The sequence below is a fragment of the Aythya marila genome, assembly GCF_965140915.1.
Source record: "Aythya marila genome assembly, chromosome: 9".
Lineage (NCBI taxonomy): Eukaryota > Metazoa > Chordata > Aves > Anseriformes > Anatidae > Aythya > Aythya marila.
Window position 1 is genome coordinate 2,712,315 of NC_139050.1, and position 25,923 is coordinate 2,738,237.

At 38.2% G+C, this 25,923-nt stretch overlaps 1 protein-coding gene across 2 annotated transcripts; it reads right to left on the reverse strand.

Annotated features, from left to right (window-relative positions):
* On the reverse strand, positions 1-25,851 carry GRK7 (G protein-coupled receptor kinase 7). Of its 2 annotated transcripts, none has more exons than XM_082766704.1 (4): positions 20,524-25,851; positions 19,320-19,757; positions 5,426-5,697; positions 1-1,173 (listed from the first exon to the last, which is right to left on the reverse strand). In XM_082766704.1, the coding sequence occupies exons 1-4, from the start codon at positions 21,124-21,126 to the stop codon at positions 831-833; spliced, it is 1,656 nt and encodes a 551-aa protein (XP_082622830.1). In that variant the 5' UTR covers positions 21,127-25,851; the 3' UTR covers positions 1-830. The 2 variants fall into 2 exon arrangements, with proteins under 2 accessions (XP_082622830.1, XP_082622831.1); XM_082766705.1 differs by lacking the exon at positions 1-1,173 and adding an exon at positions 4,265-4,985.
* Between the last annotated feature and the right edge of the window lie 72 nt (positions 25,852-25,923).

The window sequence follows — 25,923 nt, forward strand, 5'->3', positions numbered from 1 at the left end:
TTTAGTCTATTTACAGTTTAATTTATCACCAAAATACAGAAATACTATCAGGAAACCTGAAAAAGGTTGAAATTGATTGTCAAAAAAAATGCATATTCATTTATAAATACATTTTCTTTGTACATGGTATTACGACTTAAAACAAAACAATAATAATAATAAATAGATACTTTATTCAATTAAATTGGTGCAATCTTATCTTCACTTTGTTAAAATCAGCTTTAAGAAGAGTTTGATCCTGGCAGCCCCATTTCCTAGTGATCTGTAGAGCCTTCTTTTACATTTTATGACAATCAGACCATTCAAAAACTAGCAGAAAGTAAGAAAACAACAGACAGACTGGCTAGGCAATAAGATTCCAAGTTTGACATGGTATATGAGCTCCATTGTCTAACTGAGAATATTCCTTGAAAATTAAAAAATTTGTCCTGAAAACTTTACAACAAAGAGAAAACATTAGTAGAAATAACAAGAAAATAGAAAGAAAACCAATAAATGGTTGTATCCAAAATGAAACAGTCAGTCATTTTCAAAAGGGGTTGCCTCTTCACTCTATTATTGCTTTTGGTATTTCAGAATTTCTATCATTCTAAGTGTTTTTAGAGAAATATGGTTCTTCATTTTGGTAAGTCTCCAATAAAACAATAATCTCCCCTTTGCTAAAGCAAAGGAAAATAATATAGTCTATAAAGCTGGTGGTCTACATAGCCTGTCAATGTCATATTACACTGATTGGTTCTTCTTAAACAGATGCACTGAGTTTCTGAAACTGTGTCAGAATATGGAAAGTTCTGAGGTGATTTCTACTCTTTTTGTTAATGACCTGTTATTTATAACAACAAACAAACTCCTGACTTAGCTTCACCGCCATTTGCATAACCCCCAGAATCTACTCTGTTGGGATCATTCAGTTCTTCAAACAGTCCAGTTTCAATAATTTCTTCCTGCCAGGGTATAGGGACAGCACCCGTCGCAAACTTTTTGAAGAACTTCTTATCTTTGTCATCAAATTCAATTCCTCGTACTTCAGAGAAGTCAGCAATGTCTGCAACATCTTTGGCATAGACAACAGATGGATCTGGCACAAATGGAGGGTCAATAAGGTTTGCCTCTAGCCTGTGGAAATTTATTGTTTTGAAGAAGCTATGTTTTCTTGGGTCATCATCTTCATTTCTGCAATAAAGCAAAAGATTGTTAATCACTGCTATGTTTTGCTCTCAAATAGATACAGGTGTCTCTGTGTTATATATACGAGAGTATTTTAAATTAAGGATATATATTTATATATAAGTACATATATAATGCCAAGCAATCCCATTCAGATAGCTCAGGCATATTCAGAGAATGTTGCATTGCACAATATAAGCACATCTGAGAAGCAAAAAACATCCTGATCCCATTATTCATTACTCTGCCTCTCAGGGTAAATTAGTCTGGGCAAGGTGCCATGCAGGAGTCGCAGTGCTGCTTCTGGAAGTGCACCAAGATACCCACATCCAAAGAAACACTTTAACCAGAACTAAAGGGATAGAAGGACAGGGAGGGGAAGTGTTGGATTTACTGTTCGACAATGAAAGTCCAGTGGTTGGCTCTATATTAATGAGAATACCTAGTAAGTGCTAGACTGGCGTACACTGGGTTAATACATCTAGAGATTGACTCTGAGGAACAATGGTTTGAATAGGAAACTGTTGACAAATGATATTTGTGGTTTTAGCTTAATGCAGAGCAGCTATGCATTTACATCATGTAACTATTCTGCAAAGCCCAGTTATGTAGCTCTAATAAACAGTCACAGCTTTAGTGAGTCTGTTCATTCAAGTGAACTACTCCTTATAGATGAGCAAAGGTGTTCATAAATTATGGCATTAACAAAAGTACGTGCACCTTTGTCACAAACATGGTCCTTTCTCAATAGGTTTAAAACTCAAGAATAAAATCCAGAAAAGACTAAAAACATTGTACATATGTACTTTAAGTGCATTTTAAGAAGAACAACTACAGACCTCAGGCAGGACTTTTGCTGTAACAGAAACAGTGAATTCTTTCATTGTATAGAAAGGCTTGTACAATATTCTAAGGATAATCTGAACCCCAAACGTATGCTCATTAAAGCATGACAAAGGACTGCAGCTTTAGAACTGCATCCTTCCTGTAATGCAACTCTAGCAACAAGGCATACAAAGTTTGCATTTAGAATGCTACTTAACAGAGGAAAAGGGAGAACAACTGTATTTTTATTTTTTATACCTATGATTTTTTTTTTCATACTTATGAGTGCACTGGTCTTGAAAACGGCAATGTAAACTCATTTGTATTTTTTTTTCTACCTCAGCACTCTATAGTTGCTAACATGTTGCTGTTTTCTTTCTCCATTTTCTTACACAATCATATATTTGGTGAAGTGTAAGCACTGATGTCTTTCTAGACAATGTTCTATGAACAAAATGTAATACAGGCCTTTGTTTTTTTTAATATTTACAGATGTATAGCAGCACCATATAGAAGTAGTATATCTGCATGTCTATAGAGAATCTAAGACCAGGTAAACAGAACAGCTTGCCACTACTGCCAGTTCCTTGCTAGCTGTCCTGACATGCCCTGCTTATAACCAGGCACAGCTGAGGTGAAACTACCAGCTGCCTTTTTCGGCTCCCTTGTTAGAAAATCATCATTTTGCCCTTCTGCTGCCCGCTTCCTCTGAGCAAGTCACCATCAACCACAAACAACTGCATGCCACCATGACTGGGATGCTAAATCATAGCCTGAAGAATGACAGATACTGCCATCAAGGCACCCTGCACAAGGAAGAAATGACATTTTCAACCCAAAAGAGCTATATGAACATAATTATTCAACTATAGACTAAGCCAAAAGAGATTGTGACCTGTATTCATAGATCAGAGTTATACAAATAGCCTTGCAAAATCATCTTCTGGCTTAACGAGCCAGTGATAATACTAAGTACTTGTGCAGCCCTCCAGCCTGTTGAGATCTATTTACATTTGCTGTTAGCTTGAGGTGCATTCGAGTTGCTGCTCAAATTAATCAGTGCCCTGTGACACCAGTGAGCTAGTAGTGCTGACAAGTCAATGGGGAAATGCACTTGCAAAGATTTCACTTCATTTTCCTTTTAGTTTCTGTAACACAAACCAAAAAGCACTACAAGTTGGGGAAGGCTCCAGAATGGACTGCTGTGGTGTTTTTCCTCCTGATGTATTTTCTGACACCACCAGAAACATAAAAAGTTTGAAAACATAAAGCTACAGGAACGCCATCTACTGGAACCAACGGAGGCATCTTCCAACTAGCTGGAGTTGAACTTGAGCCCTTACTGTGTGAATTGCGTGTTTACATGACTTATATAGAAAAAGTAAATGAGCTCATCTCAACTCTTGCCAATTTTGTATCCTCCACAAAAATAGAAAATCACTGTACATGGAGGAAGATGTGAGCTTCAGAGATGCCAATCCCAAAAAAGCCGGAGTGGAGAAAAATGGTTACATTATTTCCCAAGTTAACCAATGACATTAAGTCTTCAATAAAAAAGTGGAGTATTTTGAAAGGTCAGGTGTACAAATTAAAGCTGTCCTTGAGCAGCTTTAACTTACGCAACAGGCACTTATGTAGATAACCCAAGGTCTTGTTGTCCTTAGTAGAATTACAGTGCTAATCTTTACATAAGGATGAGCTGTCCTGAATAGTATCTCTCCCTGTTCAAGAGGTACATAAAGGCTTTTCTTCTGTCATGCTCAGGCATGCTATACATCCCATCGTTTTCTTTCTCTAAGTACAACACATAACAGTAAGAATATTTTAAAAGGCAGAAAATCAAAAATAACCTGTGCAACAACTGTTCTGTCTGACAAATGTCTGACAAATGTCTGACATTTCTCCCATTGCTGAGAAATAATGCAACAATAAGCAGGCCGAATAACTGTAGTTTGGCAAAGGGAATGTGGTTATTGTAAGTGATTAATTTGTTGCTGCTTTTGCTTCACAGTTGTTGAATTAACTTGGCCCAACTTCTCAGAATATCTAAATTTCATTTTCCCCTATTCTGATTTTTTTTTTTTACTTCACCAAACACTTTAAGACTAAACATCTGCAAAGCATGCTGAGTTGTACAATAGAATGCTCTGTTCTTGTATAAAATTTATTTTAAATGAGCTTTTAGAACATATTAAAATAACACAAATTTTCTATCAAAAATCCTCTGCGTATTATTTCCTGCAGCTTTGCAGAGTTGTTGTTGTTGGGAAAACTCATCAGGCACAAACAGTAGTGTTTTATTTAACACTAGGATAATGAGAATATGTATATTAATGATATATTATTACATTTCATTAAAGTTAATTCTTTCAGGCAAATGTGTCACTAAAATTTTGCAAAACTGTTCCATGTTGTAATGAAATATAAATTCAAAAGATTATCTATGTATTTTTATTAAGTCCCTGTGTCTATATCACCACTAGGTTGGAAAAGAATCTGATCATATGCTTACATGCACAGATGATTAAAATCTTGGTGTATTCTAAGGACAGTTACTATTTTCCTATTCTTTTTATTCTTTTATTACGTTTTGGTTACATTTCTTTTATTTTGTCTCTACTGCAAATGTAGATCTCCAATCTGTCTCATTAGAAATGCACTAAATGATTCATACATACACACACACACGATCACAGAGATCAGAGATATTACAAGTTAAATATTAAAATGCTTAGCTTTCCAATTATTTTATTATTGAACAGTTACTTGAAATTGCTAAGTCAGGGACACATCCATCAGTCTTCATCAACCCAAAGCCACCACCGAAATCCCCAAAAACATTTTATTTTATACCAGTGTGTGTCCAATATTCTTTTCTTCCCGGGATGAGTCAGGACGACCAGTAACCTCTACAAGATTTTTTAAAAGCAATTGAATAAAGAAGATGGTCTCTTCATCAGGAAGCCAATGACACAGCCTTGCAAGTTAGGTATCTGCAGGGCAGAAAATCCATATTGCAGATCTGGATTTCTGCCCACATCATTCCAGTAAGTGATACAGGCTGAGACTCTGCATTCAGTCTGCATTAGCATAGATGTGGGCCTCTACTTGAACATCGTTTAGCTTTAGGAAAGAAATTGGACGAGAAATGGGCTCCTCCCATCTCCCAGATCTGCACTGAACCTAACCCCACAGAACACCAAGAAAAGAACTCCTGTGAGCAGTCTGGGGTGGGAATGGTTGCTGCAGTATTGCAACAACACTCCTTATTTTCATATTCTCTTCAACAACTTCCATCTCTCTTCCTGGAAGTGAAAGAGAAAATTCAATACTCTGTAGAAAGTGAAGAGCTAATCTCATTTTGTGTAAAATCGCATTGGTATTATTTGCAGCATTTATCTGTCTCTTTTCAAGTCTGAGAAGTAAGGCATACCTGCTTCCCAAACGATCCTCTGTTTTCTTAGCCAAAAACAGTCGGCAAATATCTTTTGCTTCCTCTGTAAAGCTGGCATTTTCAAATTTCACCTCATCTTCCAGAGTTCTTCTTTTAACCTCATCCTTACCAACCTTTTCTTTGAAATCCTTGAATGGTGTTCGCCCAGCAATCATCTCATAAATACTACATCCCATAGCAAACCAGTCCACAGGATAGCTGTAACTTTCTTCCTTCAGGATTTCTGGAGCCATATAACCATTTGTCCCAGCCTATAGCAAACAAAGAGATTTACTATACAAGATCAATAATGAAATACATACAATTAAACAGACTAGTCTATAATTCTTCAAAAATATCAGTAATACGATTGACATAATTTGTATCTAGAAACTAATGTATAACAATGTTTTAGCACATGGACTACTTCTGTCTTTAAACATATTAGCATATGGAAAAACTGTGTTAAATATGCTCTTCAAGGTAAAATGCCTATGCAATTTTTGCCTAAGAGTGGTTTCTTTTTATATTAGTCTTTACCTTTCTGTTTTTCTTTCATATTAACATTCATCCTGCTGAAGAATGTTGCTACCCTTTTTCTTGTAAACACAGCTAGCAATCATTTTGAAAAGATTGAAAAAGGTCAAAAATCAGACAATCATCTTCCCCCTCCCTGTTCAGTGGTTATAACTCTGCTCCAACAAGGGTTTGCTGCCAGTGAGAAAATTCTCGTGGAGCCGGCAGCTGAGCTGAGGTAGGAAGTTCTCACCCGCACTCCCTGCTGGCTTCTGCAAGGAATTATGACCATCAAGGGCCAAGAAAAACCACTGTATGAAGTAAACCAAAGAAAATCATAATTAGTAAATTACTTACATTTAGGTGAAAGAGCTAGTTTACATGGCTTGACTGGAAAAGGCTCTCTGAATAAAGTATAGGACCGATTGAGCCTTCCCCAAAAGTGGTGACCACTCTTGGAGAGGGGAATTTGTCTGCTTCTTCCCAAGCCTGGGCCCGGCATGTTCCCAGCTGGGGGACAGACTCCAAAGTATTCAAGACAGTTCCTGCTCCCTCTCTAGTAAGCTGATCTACCTGGGAGGAACAAGAGGAGGTCAACCTCTCTATATGCTTTCTGCTGCACTGTTACATCACTTGGGATGTGAGATTTCGATCTTCTTGTCTGACCCAGTATTTCCTGACATAGCTGATGCAATGCCTGATTCCATATATTTACCAGATTCAGCTAACAGCAATCACTATGTCAGAAGTTACTTGAACTCCTGTCGTACCTGTTTGAAATGCTGGGACTAACGAATTAGTAGGATTGCGATTTAAAATGGAAATACAATTCCCCCAAATTTACTCAAGATGGTCATCATTACTGCCACTACAACATGATTAATAAGGGATTCTCTGAAGCAAAACAGAGTGAGAAAGGGGTAACAAAAACTAGAGTTTATATGGGCAAATTATATTTGAAAAAAAAATAGTTCAACAGCTGAATTTTAGTTTATGAGTCAGGTCTCCCTATAAAGTTTAGCTCATGCCAGTACATATCGTGGCGTATACTCTACTGTAAACAATATGTGCAGGAGATAACATCACAACATCAATTACAACACAAGCCTAAACAACACAAAATTAAATCCAGTTAGTTTTTCTGCTTTTTTCGGTTCTAAGGTAAAATCCACCATTTGGTTGATAAATAAAAGTAAAATGAGAAAAAATAGATATATCGGCCAGGTTGAAAGCAAAAGAAAGGGTTAAAAGTGAACTGACACCTCCCTCAGTAAAGCTACAGAAGTTCAAAGGAACCATATCAGGCATTACAGCAGCTGGTATCTTTCCTCAGGCAATTTATACAGTTTGCACTGGGTTCCTCTAAGTTAATAGTGAGAGATACCCTGACAGTATTACATTTTTGTGTGATTACTTTGCCATACAGAACAGAGACAAGTTCCCAAATACAGCCTGCAGAACCCAGATACAACTGGCCTCTAAAGAACATGAAACCTGGAAGGGAGAGGAGGGGCTGAAAGCAGCAGAGAAATTTTGGTACAAAAGAATGGGCACAGAGCTCATTCTGGTTTAAAGAACAGATACTTCTTAGGTTTCTGGAACATTTTTGGCTTCTTTTTCTGGGAAGCAATAAGAATTCTTAGTTTTACTGAGATGGAGCTGATTTAGGGCACTAATGCCTTGAAGAACCGATGAGTCATGTCATTATCAAAATGTGCCCTGACAACAGCACAGTAAGGTCTTTTTGATAAGACATTACTTTGCTGCAATTTAGCATCACCATACGGGAACTGGATAATTCTAACAGGGAAAAGTCAGAGTGTCATTCTCTGATCATTAACGTGTCTCACGGGAGCTCCTTTCCAGGCTATTTCCTCCACTTGTTTCTTCCATAATTGTTTTTTCTTCAGAAGAAACAGTTGCCAAGTAAGATCAGTCTCTTCCATATGCATCTTCCACATAGCCTTCAGTACGTCATGCAACACAGAAAACCATGCTTTGACATGGTACTCATAACTCATGAACAGAGAAAACAAGACCGTAAGTAGAGACCAAAAAGACTTCATGACAACATAATAGAAAACAGAGATGGATCAACAAAAGCTTTTCAGACTGAAGTAAAAGATGGTGGATGGGTTTAGTGTGTGAATGAGAATTAAACTTTAAAATTCTCAATTAGTAGCACTGAAATCTTTTGAACTGTTATTGAACTGATCCAGCTCAATCTGAGAAAAGTCTAGAAACATATTGTTCCTGATATGTCAAACCATCCCAAATGAGCTGTTTTTCTCATGAGAATTCATCAATACTTGAACCTAAATTTAAAACAAATCTCTCTCAATCCTGAAGATTCTTATTAATCCCAAGATTAATGATGAAGGAACAGGTTGAGAAACAGGAATCTAATATAATCTCATAACCCCCGAGACTCAAAAAGCCCACCTAAACGTTATCATTTGATAACAGATACACATTTTACCAGTAGTCAACAGTGATGTGTAAGTGGGAAGAAACACATCAACAAGCAGGGGGAAGAAATACAAATCTCAGCAATTATGTTTTTTTATCAAAACAGTAATGTGAAGAAAGGAAGAAAAGAGCTTAAATTCTAGTCTTTTACACCTATTTCAACATATGGAGCTTGGCAAAATATTTGAGAAAAAAAAAAAAAAAGATGATAAAACCATAAGCATTTGAAGACAGAACACAGAAATCAGAAAGAAAATTATTCAACCCCTGGAACTGGAAGAACATGTGTCTTTTCATATGAAGACTTAATTGTATCTTTGGAGAGTTGATGGCATTTGAGGGAAGCTACAACCTCACATCCCTGCACTAATCCTTACTGAAAACAGTACGTTAAAAAATCATACCATCTTTCAAGGAAAAGAGAGCCTGTGGCAACATGAAAGAGCCTCAGTGATGCAAGAAAGGTTTATTCAGGCAGGTAAAACAGAAGCATATTCTCAGCTTATTCTTGGCTCTCACTGGGAGCCAAAGAATGTTATATTACCCCAACTTTTCCACAGAGGGCAGGAATTGTGTACCACTGCAAAGGCACACAACTTTTCTAAGTTTAGCCAGTGCCCCATTGTCTATTTCCTGCTTGCTCTACATCTAATACTATCTTTTGTGATGGTAAGCAGAATGCCTTATTTGCACATGCTGTTTGAAATACAAAAATATTAATTACATTTCTGTTAAATAAACTTTAATTTACTTGCTTTTGAAAACAGGTTAAATTATCTACTTCTCTCTTAATTTTCTTATGCAAAATACAAGTTTTCAACAATCATCTCAAATATAATGACCAAATGTTGTCCTTGGATACAATAGCAAAGAACTTCTGCTAAGTGGAATTGTTGCTTTGAGTGTGGTTTGACAGGGCATAGTAGCAATGAATCATCTGAAAGGATACAAATGTCTCTTTAGCGAAATGTGATTCTGTACAAAATTTCTAAAGGCCACATAATTATAATCTTTTAATAATACAAGATGTGATCTGGAGAAGCACTAAGTGCACTCAGTTCCCAGCACAGTCAAGGGTCCTTGGCACACAGCTACCCTCAGCAGAGTGCAGTGCGCAAAGTAACTCATGTTCATCAAGCCTGTTCACATCACTGTCCTGAGAAGAGAAAGTACTTTGAACAACATCATTATCTTAGCTTCTCAACAAATACAGCGGAGAAAGAAACGGAACCGTCCAGAGTTTTCTTTATTGCAGGAACAGACAAATGGGGAGAAATGGGATTTAGATCCCTCTAGCTTTTCCCACAGATCTCTGCAAAACAAACTCAATTGGTATCGCAAACCAAACAGTAAAGCAAATCAGAATGTCTATTCTTTGTTTGCCATGGCACAAGAACTGTTGAACAGAGGAAAAAAAACAAGCTGAGTTTAGCTCTATCAGCTGTTTCCTGGGGCTCGGTCCGTCCTTCCTCCGAGGGGTGCCATTGACTGCTTTGTTCTCTCCTCCAGCTGTTCCTCCACTCCTGCAGCAAGGGCCTGAAGAGACCCTGGAGGAATGCAGTAACAGAGCACAAAAACTTCCCTGCACACAACTGAACAGGCCCTAGATGCAGAAGAGAACAACGGATCTTCCTCTGTCACTCACATTACCACATTCATTTTTCTCCCGAGAGCCACTGTGAATAGAAATGGAGCGTAACTTAAATCAGTCACACAGGCCTACATTTCCACATGTTCACACAGCAACAAGCCAGTTGACCAAATGAGTAGGCAACCGTATTTTAGAAGATAAAGTCAAATCTAATTAGCACAAACTGTACCCTTGAAATGACTCACAGAGCAAAGATACCATACCATTAATGCTCAGCAAAGGGAAAGACTTCACTTTGGTTAGAAAGCAAAAGACATTCGGATAAATTGATGGGCTACTGGTTCAGAACACAAAGAGGACTGCCCAGAGTAGCAGGAGAAGGTAACAACACACTGTATAGGACCTTAGGAGCTAGTGAATCCCACAGGCTTACGTAAAAATTCACCACTGAAGGTTTTTTCATTTTCACAGAGGGACGCCATTTTAACGGGGAAAGCTGTCTGTCTTAACAAGCCTACAGCTAAAAGCACAAAGGGACAAAAACAGATTTCTGCTATATTAGAAAAAAGGAAACCAAATTTACCTCTGGGATCGAAGTCCCATACTGAAGTAGTGAGCATATTCTTCAGTTTAGATCCACGCGCTATGGAAATGATAAATGACTTGAGGAAGGCTAGTCCAGTCACAGGGCAATGACTGGAACTTTGGACTCAAGAGCATCTCCCCACGACTCCCTCTGTGATCACACATAAATAACTATCTTTGCCTCAGATCCCCGTTGGAGAACCCACTCACAAGCCTATTTGGTGAAGTGTCATCAGAAGGAACATGCATTTATAGATGTTATAGCAACCAGACGTTATACATGTAGGGACTGAGCATATAGGACACGCAGAACACTTGCTACTGACTCATAACTACACAATTAGTACACAAGAATTACCAGGCTTCTTTAGCACTCCTGTAACAGGATTTTACTTTTGATTTTGTGCAATGCTTTGTTTCTTCTTCTGTTTCTCCTGACCATTTTCCATCTGTAATGTGGGAATAATACTGCACTTCAGAGATGCTTATGGTTTTATTTTTTAATGATTGTTGAATATTCTATAAGCAATATTAATAAAAGGAGAACATTTTCCCTCTACTTAGGTCTGTATATATTTTATGAAGCTCTTTAAAATGCATGCTAATATAGTACAATGCGTGGGTGGCTTTCTCAAAAATAGCACATAAAAGAGAAGCTCCGTGTGCAGAGCCAGCGTGACTGAAGGCACAGGACTGCGTGGCATTGTCCTGTGAGAAGGGTAATGGCAGCCCAACACCGGCACAGCCACCACAGGTTAAGCCGAGCAAACGATGAGGCCTGGACGGTTCCCGTCATGAAACCCACAGGATTTCAACCACCTCGTACTTCAGGATTAAGTCTAAAGTTGAAGGTACTATTCTTACACAGGTAAGTCCAGGAAGACATCTACTGGCTGCATCAGACCAAGGCCCACACAGCCAGTTAACTGCATGCGAACTGGCCAAAGCTGGATGCGTGGGGACAAGTGCAAGAGGATGGCGTGCGCACTGATACCTCTAACATTTTCCTAGCCTCCAGTTTGCACGTCAAGGGCTTAGAGACAGATATGGGTTCTCTCAACAAAGTTCTCTTCCATCAATTGTCCATTCTCCCCTTCAACCTAGATAAATTCTTAGACTCTATACGATCTTTACCAGAAGAGCCCTGCAGCCTACCTACACTGTGTTAAGAACCACTCCGTGTATTTTGAACCTGCTTGTGGAAGGTACTGCCTTCCACTAGCAGATTTTCAACTTGAACAAGGAGCAAAACTGAGCCTGTAGCTTCCACTTGCATCTGTATCTGTATTCTGTATTCTAGGAGCTGTCTTCTTAAAAAGGTCATTATATGTCTGTTACATGAAACTACTCACCACAGTAACTGGAGTTGTACGTGTGGTCCAATACGAGTAGAAGTACTACACTGCTCACCAACCTGCAGCTTACAGTTTCTGCAAAGCTGTCAAATCAACAGCTCAAAGAATTACATCATCAGCTAAATATTGTATTTCTTATCCAATAAAATACACATTATTGACAACGTTAAATCAATGAGTGACCCCTCAGATGATTTACTTAAAGAGAACATTCCAGAAAGCATTTTTTGTAACAAATACAAAGGAACTAAACATAATATTTAAACTAAACTAAACGTAATATTTAGCACTTATGTGGCATTTTTATCTTCTAAGAGCTTAATTAACTCTCTACTCAGCTCTAGGAACTTTATAAGGAATCTTGTATCTTGCTTTTTCATGGAACACACTACAGCACGCATTAACCATCAGATGAAACTGCGTGAAGAACAAGGTTAAAAGTCATGCAAAGAGCCCCGATGCTGTGTCTTTAAAGGACCCCAGTAACTTTTTTCCCAGATAGGAAATACGTTTCTGGCAGGTTGCAGGCCCGGTGCAAGATAAGTACTTGGTTGGGACACATTGCATTCTTGTCATTTTACATGACTACAATATCTCTTCAGCCACCTGCAAAACTGCAGGAGGCAGAAAGATCTCACAAAATTATTTTTGCTCTGTTCACACTGAAGTGATCATGGCAGTCATAGTGAATAAGATTTCATTCCGCAAAGTATATGTTTCAGACAGAAAAAATGCAAAATACCTGTCATTATGATGCACTTCATCACAACTGTGATTATCAACACTTTGAAGAACAAAGTCCCACTAGTAACTATTTCTGAGCAAACGAAGAGCTGTCTATTTTCAAAGCGCAACGGAATACGTTTTTACAGAACCTTATCAAATAAAAATGCAATGTGATAATGACCAGAGGTTAATTGCGGAATAGCTTGCTTACTTATTTTTGATTTCAAAGGTCTGAATTCCTTCTCCCCATTTCTCAACTGTCTTGAAATTAAGCTGCAAGTTTCAGGAACATCTAAATAGATTTCCTTCTGTTTTCCTAAGAAATAGAATCTTATAATAAACAAACATACAGGAGGGCAAAAGGACATTTTGACTAAGATTTTAACCAAAACATGTTTTTCCTATAAAAATATTATGATGTCCTTCAAATATATAAAACACAGCACAGGAAAACTGTGAGGATGCCTGAAACCTCTGAAGAGATGAATGCACTCTCATGAATACTACAATAATATTTTTATCTTGTTTTATTTTTCACAGTTATTTTTTTCAATATTCAAGCTTTCTGGCTCAACAAAATACTTCATAACTTAAATGCACCAATTGCTTTGCACAAAACCCATACCCATTAAGGGCAGAAATCCCTTCCCAAAATAAATAGCACATATGCACTGACTTCTGGAAAAAAAAAACAACAAACGGCATCGAGTCCCCAACAACTGAATATACTGAAGATATGAGGGTACTACACAGAAGAACACTGTCACTTTTCTCACACGTATTCTCAGGAAATAAAGTACTATTACTCCTTTGGATAAGGGCAAGAACATTTGACTCACACAAGTGAATTTCAAGTTACACAATGAGAAAAAGTTGTAGGGACTTCAAGAAAAAGCATGCCAGGTCAAACTGTTCAAGCAGAGAAACTTGGCATAAGGGATGGAGATTTCTCATTGTTGTCATATGAGAAAAGAACTAGTTACAGAATCAATTTATGCAATTAGCAAGCTCTTAAATAAATGTTCCTGCTCATATTGGAAAAAAAAAGCACACCTTAATATCCACCCTACATACATTACAGTTTCTCAGACCAGAGAAAGCTTAGAGGTTTTAAGATGTGCATTAGCAATGATGACCTGCATATGGTAGTCAAGTTAGTACATAACTAAACAAAACATTTCACCCATGCAAAAGCCAACTTTGAAGACTCTCAGTTTCTTCTTGTTGCCTGCTTCAACATGAGAAAAAAGACAATATAAACATACAAAAAGGGAGTAATTTTAAGACACAATCCAGCTTTATACATGGCATGATCAACACATCAGAAGAGATTCTACAGGCATATTTATATGAAGAGTCATGATGATATTTCCTGGAGTCCTGAATAACTTTATTATCACTGGCAAAGTGTTTGTTGTATGTTTCCAGAGATGTCAGTAAGACCTTTGCCTGAGTAAGTGTGCATATACACACTTCTAGGTAGATTGCAGAGGTACGTGGACATATCATGAAAAAGTCTCCATGATATGTACAAGTCTCCATCTCTTTCTCCAAGATAATCCATGCTTGTTTCATGAAGAAAAAACATTTTAAGCAACTTTCAATTGCCCTCTACTTCGTTTCCAAGATCGTTACTGTTCCAACGTACTTTTTTTTTAAATTTCTCCATTCTAAAACCAGCTAGCACTTCACAAGTATAAATCAGCACACCTTAGTTAAATCAGGTCTTTAAACACTATGATTAATACTGTATCAGTGATTCACAACTGCCTGTACGTGTTCAAGACAATATCATTGCCATTCATGTGGAGAGCCAGAAGATGTTTCTACTAGCTGCTTTAGCTGTTGAGAAGAGAGGAAAAAAACTAAGGCTAGGTATCCAATAAACTCTTTCAAAACTTTTGTTTTGGTAAGTAGGGCATTTTTATTTATTGCCCTTACAGACAGTTGATATAGAGCACACAAATATTCCCCAAGCAGAGTACATATTGTGACAACACTTACAGGATACTAGAAATACTTGTTCAATTATCTAAATTTAAAATTTTAATCTGCAAAATACTTTTTCTGCAGCATAAACAGACATTACTTTGTAAGAAGACCATATCGAAGTCACCCATCTAGAATTCAAGAAACCATTTAATGCATAAAGAATACGTTTGGCTGGCAAACAACACATATACATTAAAGTTTCCATGAAGTTTTCACTGAAAACTTGAAAATGTCTAAAACAGGCACTCACTAACTAGCCTACCACTTGTGCCACATGATAATCTAATCACCTAACAAGATTTACAAAGGGGATTTATGCATCCTCCAGCTGATAGATGGACAGTGTGTATTTATTTATGCAGGAAATGCTAAGAATCTTTGGATGCTTTGAAAGTGGAGCAAATTTACCTTTACTGGCTTGTACACTCATGAGAGGTGTACAAAATTTTCAGAATGCATGAACATACTGTGTTTTTTGAAATCTCTAATGCAGTATAGAAAATGTTGAAATAAATTCACATATTATATACGACTTAACCCTGCATAAGGAACAATAAAAGTCATCACATGATCTTTCTACTTCTTAATAGATAGCAAATAACAAAGACAGAAAAAGACAAGGACAACAGAAAACTGTTGCTTTGTTTCACTAATGACGATGGAGAGGCATTTTCATACCAGCTTAGTTACAGCCAAACACATGAACACTTTCTAAGCAGGTACCTAAGATCAGATGTCTACTCCAAATTTAGAAAGATACATGAATTATCTGATTTAAAACCATGTAATCATCAAGGCATTTCAGGGGGTTCTGCAAAGCCTCCATGAAAAATATAGTAAATTACAAGCAAGTACATTTGATCTTATCTGACTTGCATACAGTACTGAACTTTTTGCTTCTCTTTAAAAAAAAAATGTAAAGGAGAATAATTCATGAACAATTACAGAGTGCTGCTGTTATAAATCAACTTGGATTGGTTGAGTCTCAATTTCAGAGAACCACCTGTATATTCATTTAGTGAGACATCGATAACAAACTAAATAGAAGGAAGTTTATGAGACACCTAGAAAGAAGAACAGGATTATTTCAAATGTATGTACTTAAGATTTCTAAAAATATTCTCTGGGTACTTAACTACAGTGGACTCAATTGAAGCCAGGTGCTCAGATCTTTGTAAAACCTCAGGTGACTTCTTCAAGTAGATAAAAATATACTGACAAAAATCTCAGATTTTTGCTAATTCAGGTTAGAAAAGTATTAAAAAGACTTTTATTTTTCCCCAACTTAACTTTGTAAAAGAGAAGACTATTCAGAAATGAAGATAATAAAATTTAGTTACTAGAAAACTTAGTTTTCTCATTTATATCTTTGAATAAATTATAAATAAAACCCACACAAGGTATTTACCCAAATAAATGCACCTGGTTAATGTTGCATTTATAACGCATTTTATTATGATAAGAACTTCTACAGGCAGCATACAAAGAGCATAGGTCACTAACTATTTTTCAGAATAATCAAGGAAGAAGAAAATTAGATCGTGTGATCATTTACTTGGCTCCTGCTGATACATTAAAGGTATGCAAGTCTTCTGTTGCTTATTTACAAGAAAGATTCAGTTAAGGACTCAAGAACTAGAAATATGAAAAGATTAGCACACAGGAAGAAAAACCTTAGTTACTGGGGGAGAGAGGTTTGTAGACAGCTGCTGAAAAATATTAGTTATTTTAATTTAGTTTTAGCATCAATTTAGCTCTCACCTGCAAAAAACAGGAATTTTTCAATTTTTTTAAAAGGCATCATTCTGCTTCTTCATTTAAGTGTCTGAGACTAGAGCAGGATATCCATACTCAGAATGAATATAATCTCTTAACAAAAGTAGTTTTATTGAGTATAAGGGTGTCTTGCATTGCAGAAATCTGTTCAGTGGGAGTAAGCTATTAAAATATGATCCAGAAAGCACATTACCTTTTTTTTTCCCCCCCCCGGAACAGTACTTCAGCAAAACAAGTTGATGCTACTGAAATTTCTAAGATTAAAAGTAAGAAATAAAAAGATAAAACAACTCAAGCTCACAAGATTTCATTAGACAGAAGAACACCAACTTATTTAATATATCACCTTACAGAAAGACTGCAACAGGTGCTTTTTTTTAAAATTCTACTTTCTACTTAACAAGTAATCATAAAACATCATTAAGATGTATTAAGGTAGGCTAAGTTAAATTTATCTAAACAGATGAAAACATATGACCATCAGCCATACTAGACTGCTAAGCCATGGTTTTGTCTTGCACAGGTGATATTAAGTTAACTAATTTGAAGCAACAGAATGATTTATGAATATGGTTAAAGCAGAGTCAGATTTCATTCTCCTAGTGCAATAGAACAGAATTTTGAGCATGATATCAAAAAAAAATCTCGTAAAAGAGGTCTACGAGGCTTTAAAGTCAGAACTGCTTTTAAGTGCTGGAGGTATGAATGAAGTTCAGGGTATTAAAACTGCCCATCAAAACTGAAGATACTTTGCAAATGGATAAATAAATTTAAATTAAAACTGTTTATATCGTAGATCAGGAGCATTTTCTTTATAATTACTGACTGAAATATGTTAGCCTTAAATTGTCATGTAAGACTGTCATCCAAAGTCTGGAATCAGCTTTGATGGTAGGCACTTCAGTCACATATGCAGTAAAATACAGATTTGGTCTGGGGAAATAGATCTTTGCCTTCAGCTTCTAAAACTGCCCTTATAAAACAGAATCCACAAAATGGTACAACTGATTATATTTCATAAATCTGTCTTAGATCCATAAATCTTTTTGTGTTAAAATATAGGCCTATACAAGTATCTTCTCTTAAGCTTTTTATCTGAGAATTTTATAGTCATATGCAAAAAACTTGCTATGATATAAAATTTCTGGCAATTTTAAGTCAGAATGTGATTAGTATACAAAAGTTAATTTAACATCACTGCTTTTATTACATGAATCAAATGTAAAGTTATTTTTATTCCTTCTTACATAGATTACTAAAAATATTAGTAATATCTAGCTCATATTTTTAGTAGCAGTTTTCATAATTATTCAATTCCCTTATAATCATAACACAAAATGAAAAATAACATCATAATAGTCTTTCTCCTATTTCAAGTTCCCATATGAAGAAAATAAAACTGCATTTAACAGAAATTCCTTATAAAATACTACAATCACTGCAGTTTATACTCCAATAAAAGCACCCGTATAAGGGTGAATACTGCTATTAAAACAGAGACCAGAAGTGGAAGAAAAATCATTATAGCAACTTAATGACATTATCATTGAAAGCAAGGAGGAACAGCTACCTTGCCCGCTATTGCTTTTGAGATTCTACAGTAATAAATAGAAGACTTTATACATTTCTCAATACCCTCTTTCATTTTTTTCTTTTACCTAATGCCACATATTTGCTAGTGACAAAAACTGCCCTTGGACAGAATTATTTTTCCAGTCGTAATAAATGCATGCATCTGTTACTTGCAAAACATAGTAAGGTTTATAGATTATATATACTTTGGGCTCACTGATCAAAATGCTAACTTCACAAACAAAACAACATTCCCATTTCACATAATTTCTATTTTAAAATCTGCCTTAGCTATCAGAGAAACTGTATTTTCAGCTCTGAAACAATGCAGTCTCATTTTTAAATCTATGACATAAAACACCAGTTTCTGTATTTTCTATTACTAAGAACTAAAACCAATCATAACGTGTTTTTTTTTAATGGTCAGTAGAAAATATACTCTTCAGAGTACAGATTACTGTATTAAATGACAACATCAAAAGATATGTGTACCTCAAGCATGATAAAAATTTTATTAGCATCTCTCATCTAATGATTTTTTACAGAAGTTTAAAGACTCAGGAAGTATGATGTTAGACCAGACTATAGCACTGTTTCAATTTCTTCACATTCTAGTCTATTTCAAACACTTTGGGATAAAAATGATTTTTTCATAATTAAGGGACATGAATACAGTTTTCTTGTGTAAACCTCATGACATTATTATGGAACTGGATTGAGATGGCCATAGGCACAGATGAGGTGCGGCACAGAAATTCACACAGCAAAAAACTTCTATCTTTCTCTTTCTTCCTACACATACACACACGCATGCACATTTTCAAACACTCATCAAGTCTGCTTATTTTTCAGGAATGAATCTGTAGGAGGAGGAAGGTTCATGATTATTTGTTGCGCAGCATGATTGAACGCCCACAATACAATCGGTGCCGTCACCTAAGAGAAATCTGGAAGAACTAATGTTCTTCTAAGAACAAAAACTGAAAACAGGAGGAGTCATATCTTTAATTGCTGCTCATTATTCAAACAATTCATTGGCTAAATCCCAGGCTACACACTATTACTCAATCTTGTGAGAAACAATAGACAAACTTGATTCTTCTGATTTTGTGTAAGAGAAATTGCTTTACTAATATAGCGACCAGAGACTTAATTAACCAAATCTTCTTACCACCTGTCTCTTAGAATGAAATGACCACGTAAGGTCTTTAGCAAAGAACAAATCCTGAGGAATTAAGTCTTGGACTCATAATACATTAGAAATAGAACAGCTTTCTTTCCCACTTCCTATGTGCAATAAATTTCTACTCACCCTCTGAGTGATGGTTTTTCCCTCTTTTACTTGCACTGCCAATCCAAGGTCAGAGAGTCTGCAGTTACCGTTATCATCCAGGAGGACGTTTTCTGGCTTCATGTCCCGGTATATGATCTTGATGGAATGGAGATGCAGAATCCCACAGGTGATCTGAGCTGAGTAATAGATTACCCTGTTCATTTCTAAACCCCTTTCTCCCACGTTGTAGATGTGGTATTTCAGATCCCCTCCATTCATGAGGCTCATGACAAGACACAGATGGCTTTTGCTCTCATAGGCATAAGCTAATGTGACTATAAAAGGGCTGTTGACCTTCTCCAGGATTTCTTTCTCCAGTAGTGCCATCTTCTCTCCACCTTTTTTTTTCAACCTTTTCTTATCCAGTTTCTTGCAGGCATACATCTTGCCAGTATTTTTCACCTGGATGGCACAAACCTAGAAAAGCAAGATGCAAAAGGAAAGGTAAGGAAGCAATTTTACACATACAGATGGAATATCAAGGCCAGTAATAGGGAGGAACTGGGGAAACACAGATGCCTATTAGTAGCTGCTAATGGTAACTTGCATGGCAGAGTGTATTAGGAGAGAAAAGAAGCAATAAACAAGCACAGAATCAGTTCTATTCGGAACTAGTGTGTGGTGGGCCTTGTGCAAAGATCCTGAGAACTCCAACAGTAGACCTGTATAATTAACTAACACAAAGCAGAACCCATTCTCTGATCATAAGTGGCATATACAGCTTGTATCTGCATAGCTAAACTCTCTTCCTTCTGAAAAAAGGTAACCCCATTCATCCTTTTCCGGGAACAGATCTTGATCTGTGCTATTCCCTAAACTGTGCCTAAAAGTTATCTGGGAGTATGTGAGCTAGCACAGGCCAAAATGGTGCCCAGGAACATACTAATGATTAGCTACATAGATGGCCATGCAAGCTTTTCTATAGAAGAAGCCCACTTCTTTACTAGCATAGACACAGACCATAAAAGTTTAGGGTAATTCTTCACTATCAGGTATCTTGAGTCAATCTAACAGTACAGATAACAACCTGAGTTTAATTTCTGGGAAATGGACAATCTGAATGACCAAGTTTTGCAAAATGCTAGGCAATTTCTTAATTTATCACCAAGTTTCTCTGTGCAAACCCACCTGCTGGTCTTGAAAGGGGAGGGGTGATCCACACTTGTAAAGGTACAGCTCTTACCTCTCCGAAGCCACCTTTGCCCAGCACTCGGAACTCATAGAAGTATTTATCAGTTACTGGCTGCTTCTCAAAAACTTTCCATTGGAGGAATTTGTCATAGAAGGGGCTGCTCTGGAAGTCCTGAAAGGGCTTGCCTTGAAGGAAGAGTTTGGTTTCCTCCTTGGCCAGCTGGACAACATTCTCATAGTCTTTCTCAGTGGCCGCCTGGCATTTGCTGACCAAATCAGAGCTCATGAAAGACAGATAGTTTTTTGCGCCTGTCTTAAGAAAGTTGGTGATCATGTTCTCCATGGTACTGCTCTTGACATTGTCCTCTGCCAACTCCCAGCTTGACACCTCATCCAGGAAGTCCCTTGCTACCAAATGTTCCGGCACCGTCTCTAAGAAGTCTCTGAAGAATCTCTTGCCGATGGGCTGCTGCTCACAGATGCTCTCGTAATCAGCAGCAATGGACTGCCTAACCTCCCCGCACTGATCAACCCTGGGCAGCGAGAGGCTCTTACGTCTCTTTTGCATCTCCTTGGTGTCTCCATCTCCACTCTTCCTGGCCTGCAGATAGGCTGTGTTGGCAATCAGGTTGTCAAGCCCCCCCATGTCACACATCTTGGCAAGCTCTTGGGGTGGCAGAGCCTGGTTAGAGAAAATGAGGAACTGGCCCAAGTGCTGTGCTGATGCTGCCCTGCACCTCTCCCTGCCAGTGGTGTGTGGGGGCTTCTGAAACACACCGCAGAGACTAACTGCTTTTGCATTAAATACCTCTCAAGGATTTTCACTAAGTACCTTTGGGTACATGCACCATTTGTGGAAAGTGACTGGTAAGAGGTTTCTCTGTAAGGAGCTTTGAGTTTGCTATCTATAGCTGAGGGATGACACCCCAGGCAAACCTTCTCACTGGCAGCACCGAACAAATGCAGTTTGGTTGGTGTTTCATGAATGAGCCCAGACACCCTTTAAATGTACCATTATCCCCTCTGTACACACTGTCACTGGCTGCTGAGAACATGCAAGATTTCTGTCTGCACCACAAGCACTCGCCAGTCCCAGTGACACGCTGCTCACAGGTAAGAGAACAGCTTCTTACCTCCCTTGCTCTTGACATGGTGAACACCATCAGTCACTGAGCTTTTAATTTTCACACTACTCAGTGCTCTGAGCATTCACACTTCCAAACTCAAGTTATACTCAACAGCAGTGATTCTGAGCTCCACAGATACTTCATGCAAACCTTGATGCCTCACGCAGCTCCATCTGAAGGAACAGAAAGCGGATTACACGCAGAGGCTAAGAACTGCTGCTGCTCTAAAAATAATGATCCCTACATATGAAACAGCATAGAGCTCTGACCTTAGCTCCAGCCCACAGGAAGAGGAAAAACACATTTCAAATGACTGGCCAAATCTTGCCAAGATACTTCCATACCATACTGTGGTCTCTCTTCATTTTCCCTGCCGAGTTGGTATTATGGCCATCAGTGCCAGGATGACAAGGTGGCAACGGTGTATGGCTGAGGTAGCATCAACAAGAGGAAAAAGCCGATTATAATCAAGTGAAGCCAAAATCCACCTGACTTCACTCAGTGAGCTGCCTACTAGGAAGTCTGAGCCCCGTTTTTTCAAAATAATAAATATCCTATGCGGCACTCACTAGGCTAAGCACTCTCCTGCTGTGGAGTCATGTGGTTTGGCCTCTAAAAACTGTCTTCTTATTTAAGTAAGATATTATGGGAAAGGTAAAGCAGCTCCATGATTTCTCCAGTAGCAATCGGGTCAAGCTATACAAGGACAGTTTCTTTTTTTTTTTCCCCTGCTCTTAACCAAAACAAGCAGAAGTGCTGAATCACAAACACTACACATTAGGAGTAACAATGGGCACTTCTCAGACTCCTTAATGTTAGTGATAAGCCCTTCTTGGTTCCTTTTTGTCACTCTACTGGTACAAAATATTTTGCTTTTATATGCTTAATCCCGTCTGCATTGAATCCATGTGACATCTGCCTTATGGTTATATTCTACCAAATGTGTGAGAGCTTTTCTAGCAATGACTGACAGGCCCATCCATTGCAAACCATGCGTGAGAAGGCGGTGTGCTCTAAAGCAGAACGCCTGAAAGCCTTGCTTGCTACAGCAGTCTCTAATTCAGCCAGGTAAACGCGAGCATGGGGCACGAGAAGGTTACATAAACAGCTGAACGATGCAGCCAGCAGAGGAAGGAAGACTAGAGAAATGTCAAAGCAAGAAGTGCCAGTAGTTCTGAAAATGGTGTCCTCAGCAACATATTCCCATAACAGCCTCAAAACAAAAAAGGAGCAGAGGCCCTAAGCTCAGGCCCTAACATTCAGCAACATCTTTTCCACATTTAGCAAAATGCCACCATAGCTCAGATTCCAAGTAGCAGTATGAAGGGCTGGTGACTGGGGCCTAAGGGGGAACTCAAACCTATACCAGCTAGTGATAGAGACTTATCTAAGCAAGTCAAGAAATTACTCAGTGTTTACGGTTCCTGCATAAGCATGGCACATTCACAGCTTCAAAAACCATTCTGCTCTATTCATTAGAATCGTTCCTGATTTCTACAGAACATAACACTTTCTGTAAAACAAGGTAACTTCCTAAAAAGCTAAGTGAGACAATATGACCTTTGGACACATACTCATTACTCCAGCCACTTCTGAGAAACAACCCTAGCTAGATTTGCTGAATGATCTAAATCTGCTCGGCATGCATTAAACAGCAGAAAAAAGTAGATCGGCATTAATCTATGAGTTGATAATGGCTATTGAAGTTAGTGTCACCTAACTCATAAAATAGTATGCTTAGATAAGAGGCAAAACTGATTTACTTTGCATGTACAAAAGATGAACAAATTCGGGACTAAAAAGGGTTACTTATTAAGAACTGTGCTAATGGAACACCAGGCAGGGGTAGGATTTGGAGCAGAAGAGAAATTCATCTTGCATAGGCATCTGTCTGGTGCAAAGCTCACAGCAAAACTGAGACCTAAGCTAATCTTCTCTAAATTGCAAAGAAAATACGTGAAGACTTGAAATTAATTCCCCTGTATTCTAGGTGAACCTCTACTTACTACTCTACAAGATATTCTATAATCTATTTCTCACGTGTTCGCTCTCAGCTGAGCTGCTTGCCTGTACATAGGTAGTTACAGATTAATAAAACCAGAGACATTGAATCTGTTATCCAATGCTTAGAGCATCCAGATCAGATATGACATGTACAAATTCCTGATACTGCATATAAATATTTTTCTCAAAACTAAAATATGTATCCTATAAAGTATTATCTATCCAAATGATTTAGAAGAACGACAAAATGAAAGTATTCTGAGCAGCTGACTGAAACTCACAAGAGCATCTTCAAACTGAATTTTAGAAACTTCTGTTAGTCCTGAAGAGCTTATACAAAACCTACTTAGAAATTAAAATACATTACAACAAAACTGCATCTACAAAACAATGAATTCACATTAACAGCACAGGTCAAGGTAACTCAAATGGATCAAGAGTAGCCCTGAGGAGAAGAACCTGGGGGTGGTGGTTGACAAGAAGCTGGACACGAGCTGGCAATGTGTGCTTGCAGCCCAGCAAGCCGCCCGTAGCCTGGGCTGCACCAAAAGCAGTGCGGGCAGCAGGGCAGGGGATGGGATTGTCCCCCTCTGCTCTGCTCTTGTGAGACCCTGCTCTGGGCCCCAGCACAAGGACATGGAGCTGCTGGAGCCAGGGGAGGGCTGCAAGGATGCTCAGAGGCTGCAGCCCCTCTGCTATGGAGCCAGGCTGAGGGAGTTGGGGTTGTTCAGCCTGGAGAAGAGAAGGCTCCGGGGACCCCTTACAGCGGCCTGCCAGTGCCTAAAGGGGGCCATCAGGAAAGCTGGGGAGGGACTGTCTGTTAGGGAGTGATGGGACTAGGAGTAACAGCTGTAAACTGAGAAGGGACATACCTAGATTAGGCATTAAGAAGAAATTCTTTACTCTGAGGGTGGTGAGGCCCTGGCCCGGGCTGCCCAGAGCAGCTGTTGCTGCCCCATCCCTGGCAGTGCCCAAGGCCTGGATGGGATTTGGGCAGCCTGGGCTGGTGGGAGGTGTCCCTGCCCTTGGCGGTGGTTGTAACGGGTGGGCTTTGGGGTCCCTTCCAACCCAAAGCATTCTGTGATTCTGTGCCATACTGAGAGCCACAAAGAAAATGAAGTTGCCACCCTGTGTGCTCTTCTCAGTGATAACAACTCAATGAATAAGTGTTTACAATTATTTTCTTTAAGATTAGTAAGTTTAAAAAAAAGTTGTATGCTGGTTTTACGTCTATTTATGCAAAGGCAGGAAACAGGATGACTACACCTGAACTGCATGATGATGATGAGCTTTCTAATACCACATTGCATAATCAATGATGTACATTAAAATATCTTAATAAGGCAGTTTATATTCATCTGCATTTAACTGAAAAGCAAGAGAGTAGGGGAGATGGGATCCAGTCGCAGGCTTCTCATACTAAACAAACACCACTAACCAGTAGTTATAGAGAAGACGGAGGTACTTTCTTTAGAGGGATGCATGGTGGCAGCATGACAGGCAAAGAGCACCAGCTGCTTCAGGGACATATTAATCTGGATTTAAGGACGATTTGCTGTGAGAAGAACTAAACACTGGAATAGTTTGCCAAGAAACTGGGGAAAAACAACAAGATGTATCTTGTCAGGGCCCTGGACAGCCCAGTCTAAGGCCTAGCCTTCAGCAGCAGATCAAACGACCTGGTCTCCAGGGGCCCATTGCAACCTACACTTTGTAGGGATTCAAATCTGTTTCAAAGATTTCTCTGGTTGTGCTTTATTTTTTTAGACTCTGAAAACTTCTCTGAACTTACCCAGACAGAAGAAAAAAATGCACAAATACCAGCTGCTTCAATTTCAACATAACTTTCCTAGCATCTCATTTGCGTTAACACCTGTTTGAACCCACATGCAGAAAGATTCTTCTTCAGCTATGATTCTCAGCTCTTACTGACATCCATGTGACATGTGAACTGACAGCAGGGTGAAAAATACTTTGGTACTTTCCATATTGTCCCATAAACCCAAACAAAATGAAGGAAAAAGCCATCTGGTGGGAACAGAGAGAATTAAGAGGTTTTAGAGAATGGAACCTGGGACCAAATTCTGGCAGAGAAAATAGGTGGTAAAGTAGTTTAACTTCTTAGTTTAACTTCCACAGATAAAAAGTCATCTCTATATCCATCATGATTGTCTTTTCCCATTGTTTTAGGGAGAATCCTTCTCATAAACAGAAAAGATAACACAAAATACTCCACAACAACCTAATTGCAATAGGCACTTCATTACTACTGTTATTTAAATTTTAAGACAAACATTGTCTGGGATAGTAACAACTAGTGT

Excerpts from the sequence above, each read along its gene's own strand:
- GRK7 (XM_082766704.1), bottom strand. The coding sequence starts at position 21,126 with ATGTGTGACATGGGGGGGCTTGACAACCTGATTGCCAACACAGCCTAT. Across the intron at positions 19,758-20,523 it reads GCAAAGGTGGCTTCGGAGAG|GTTTGTGCCATCCAGGTGAA; the intron begins GTAAGAGCTGTA and ends TTGCTTTTCTAG. Across the intron at positions 5,698-19,319 it reads GAAAAACCATCACTCAGAGG|GCTGGGACAAATGGTTATAT; the intron begins GTGAGTAGAAAT and ends TGTTTGCTATAG.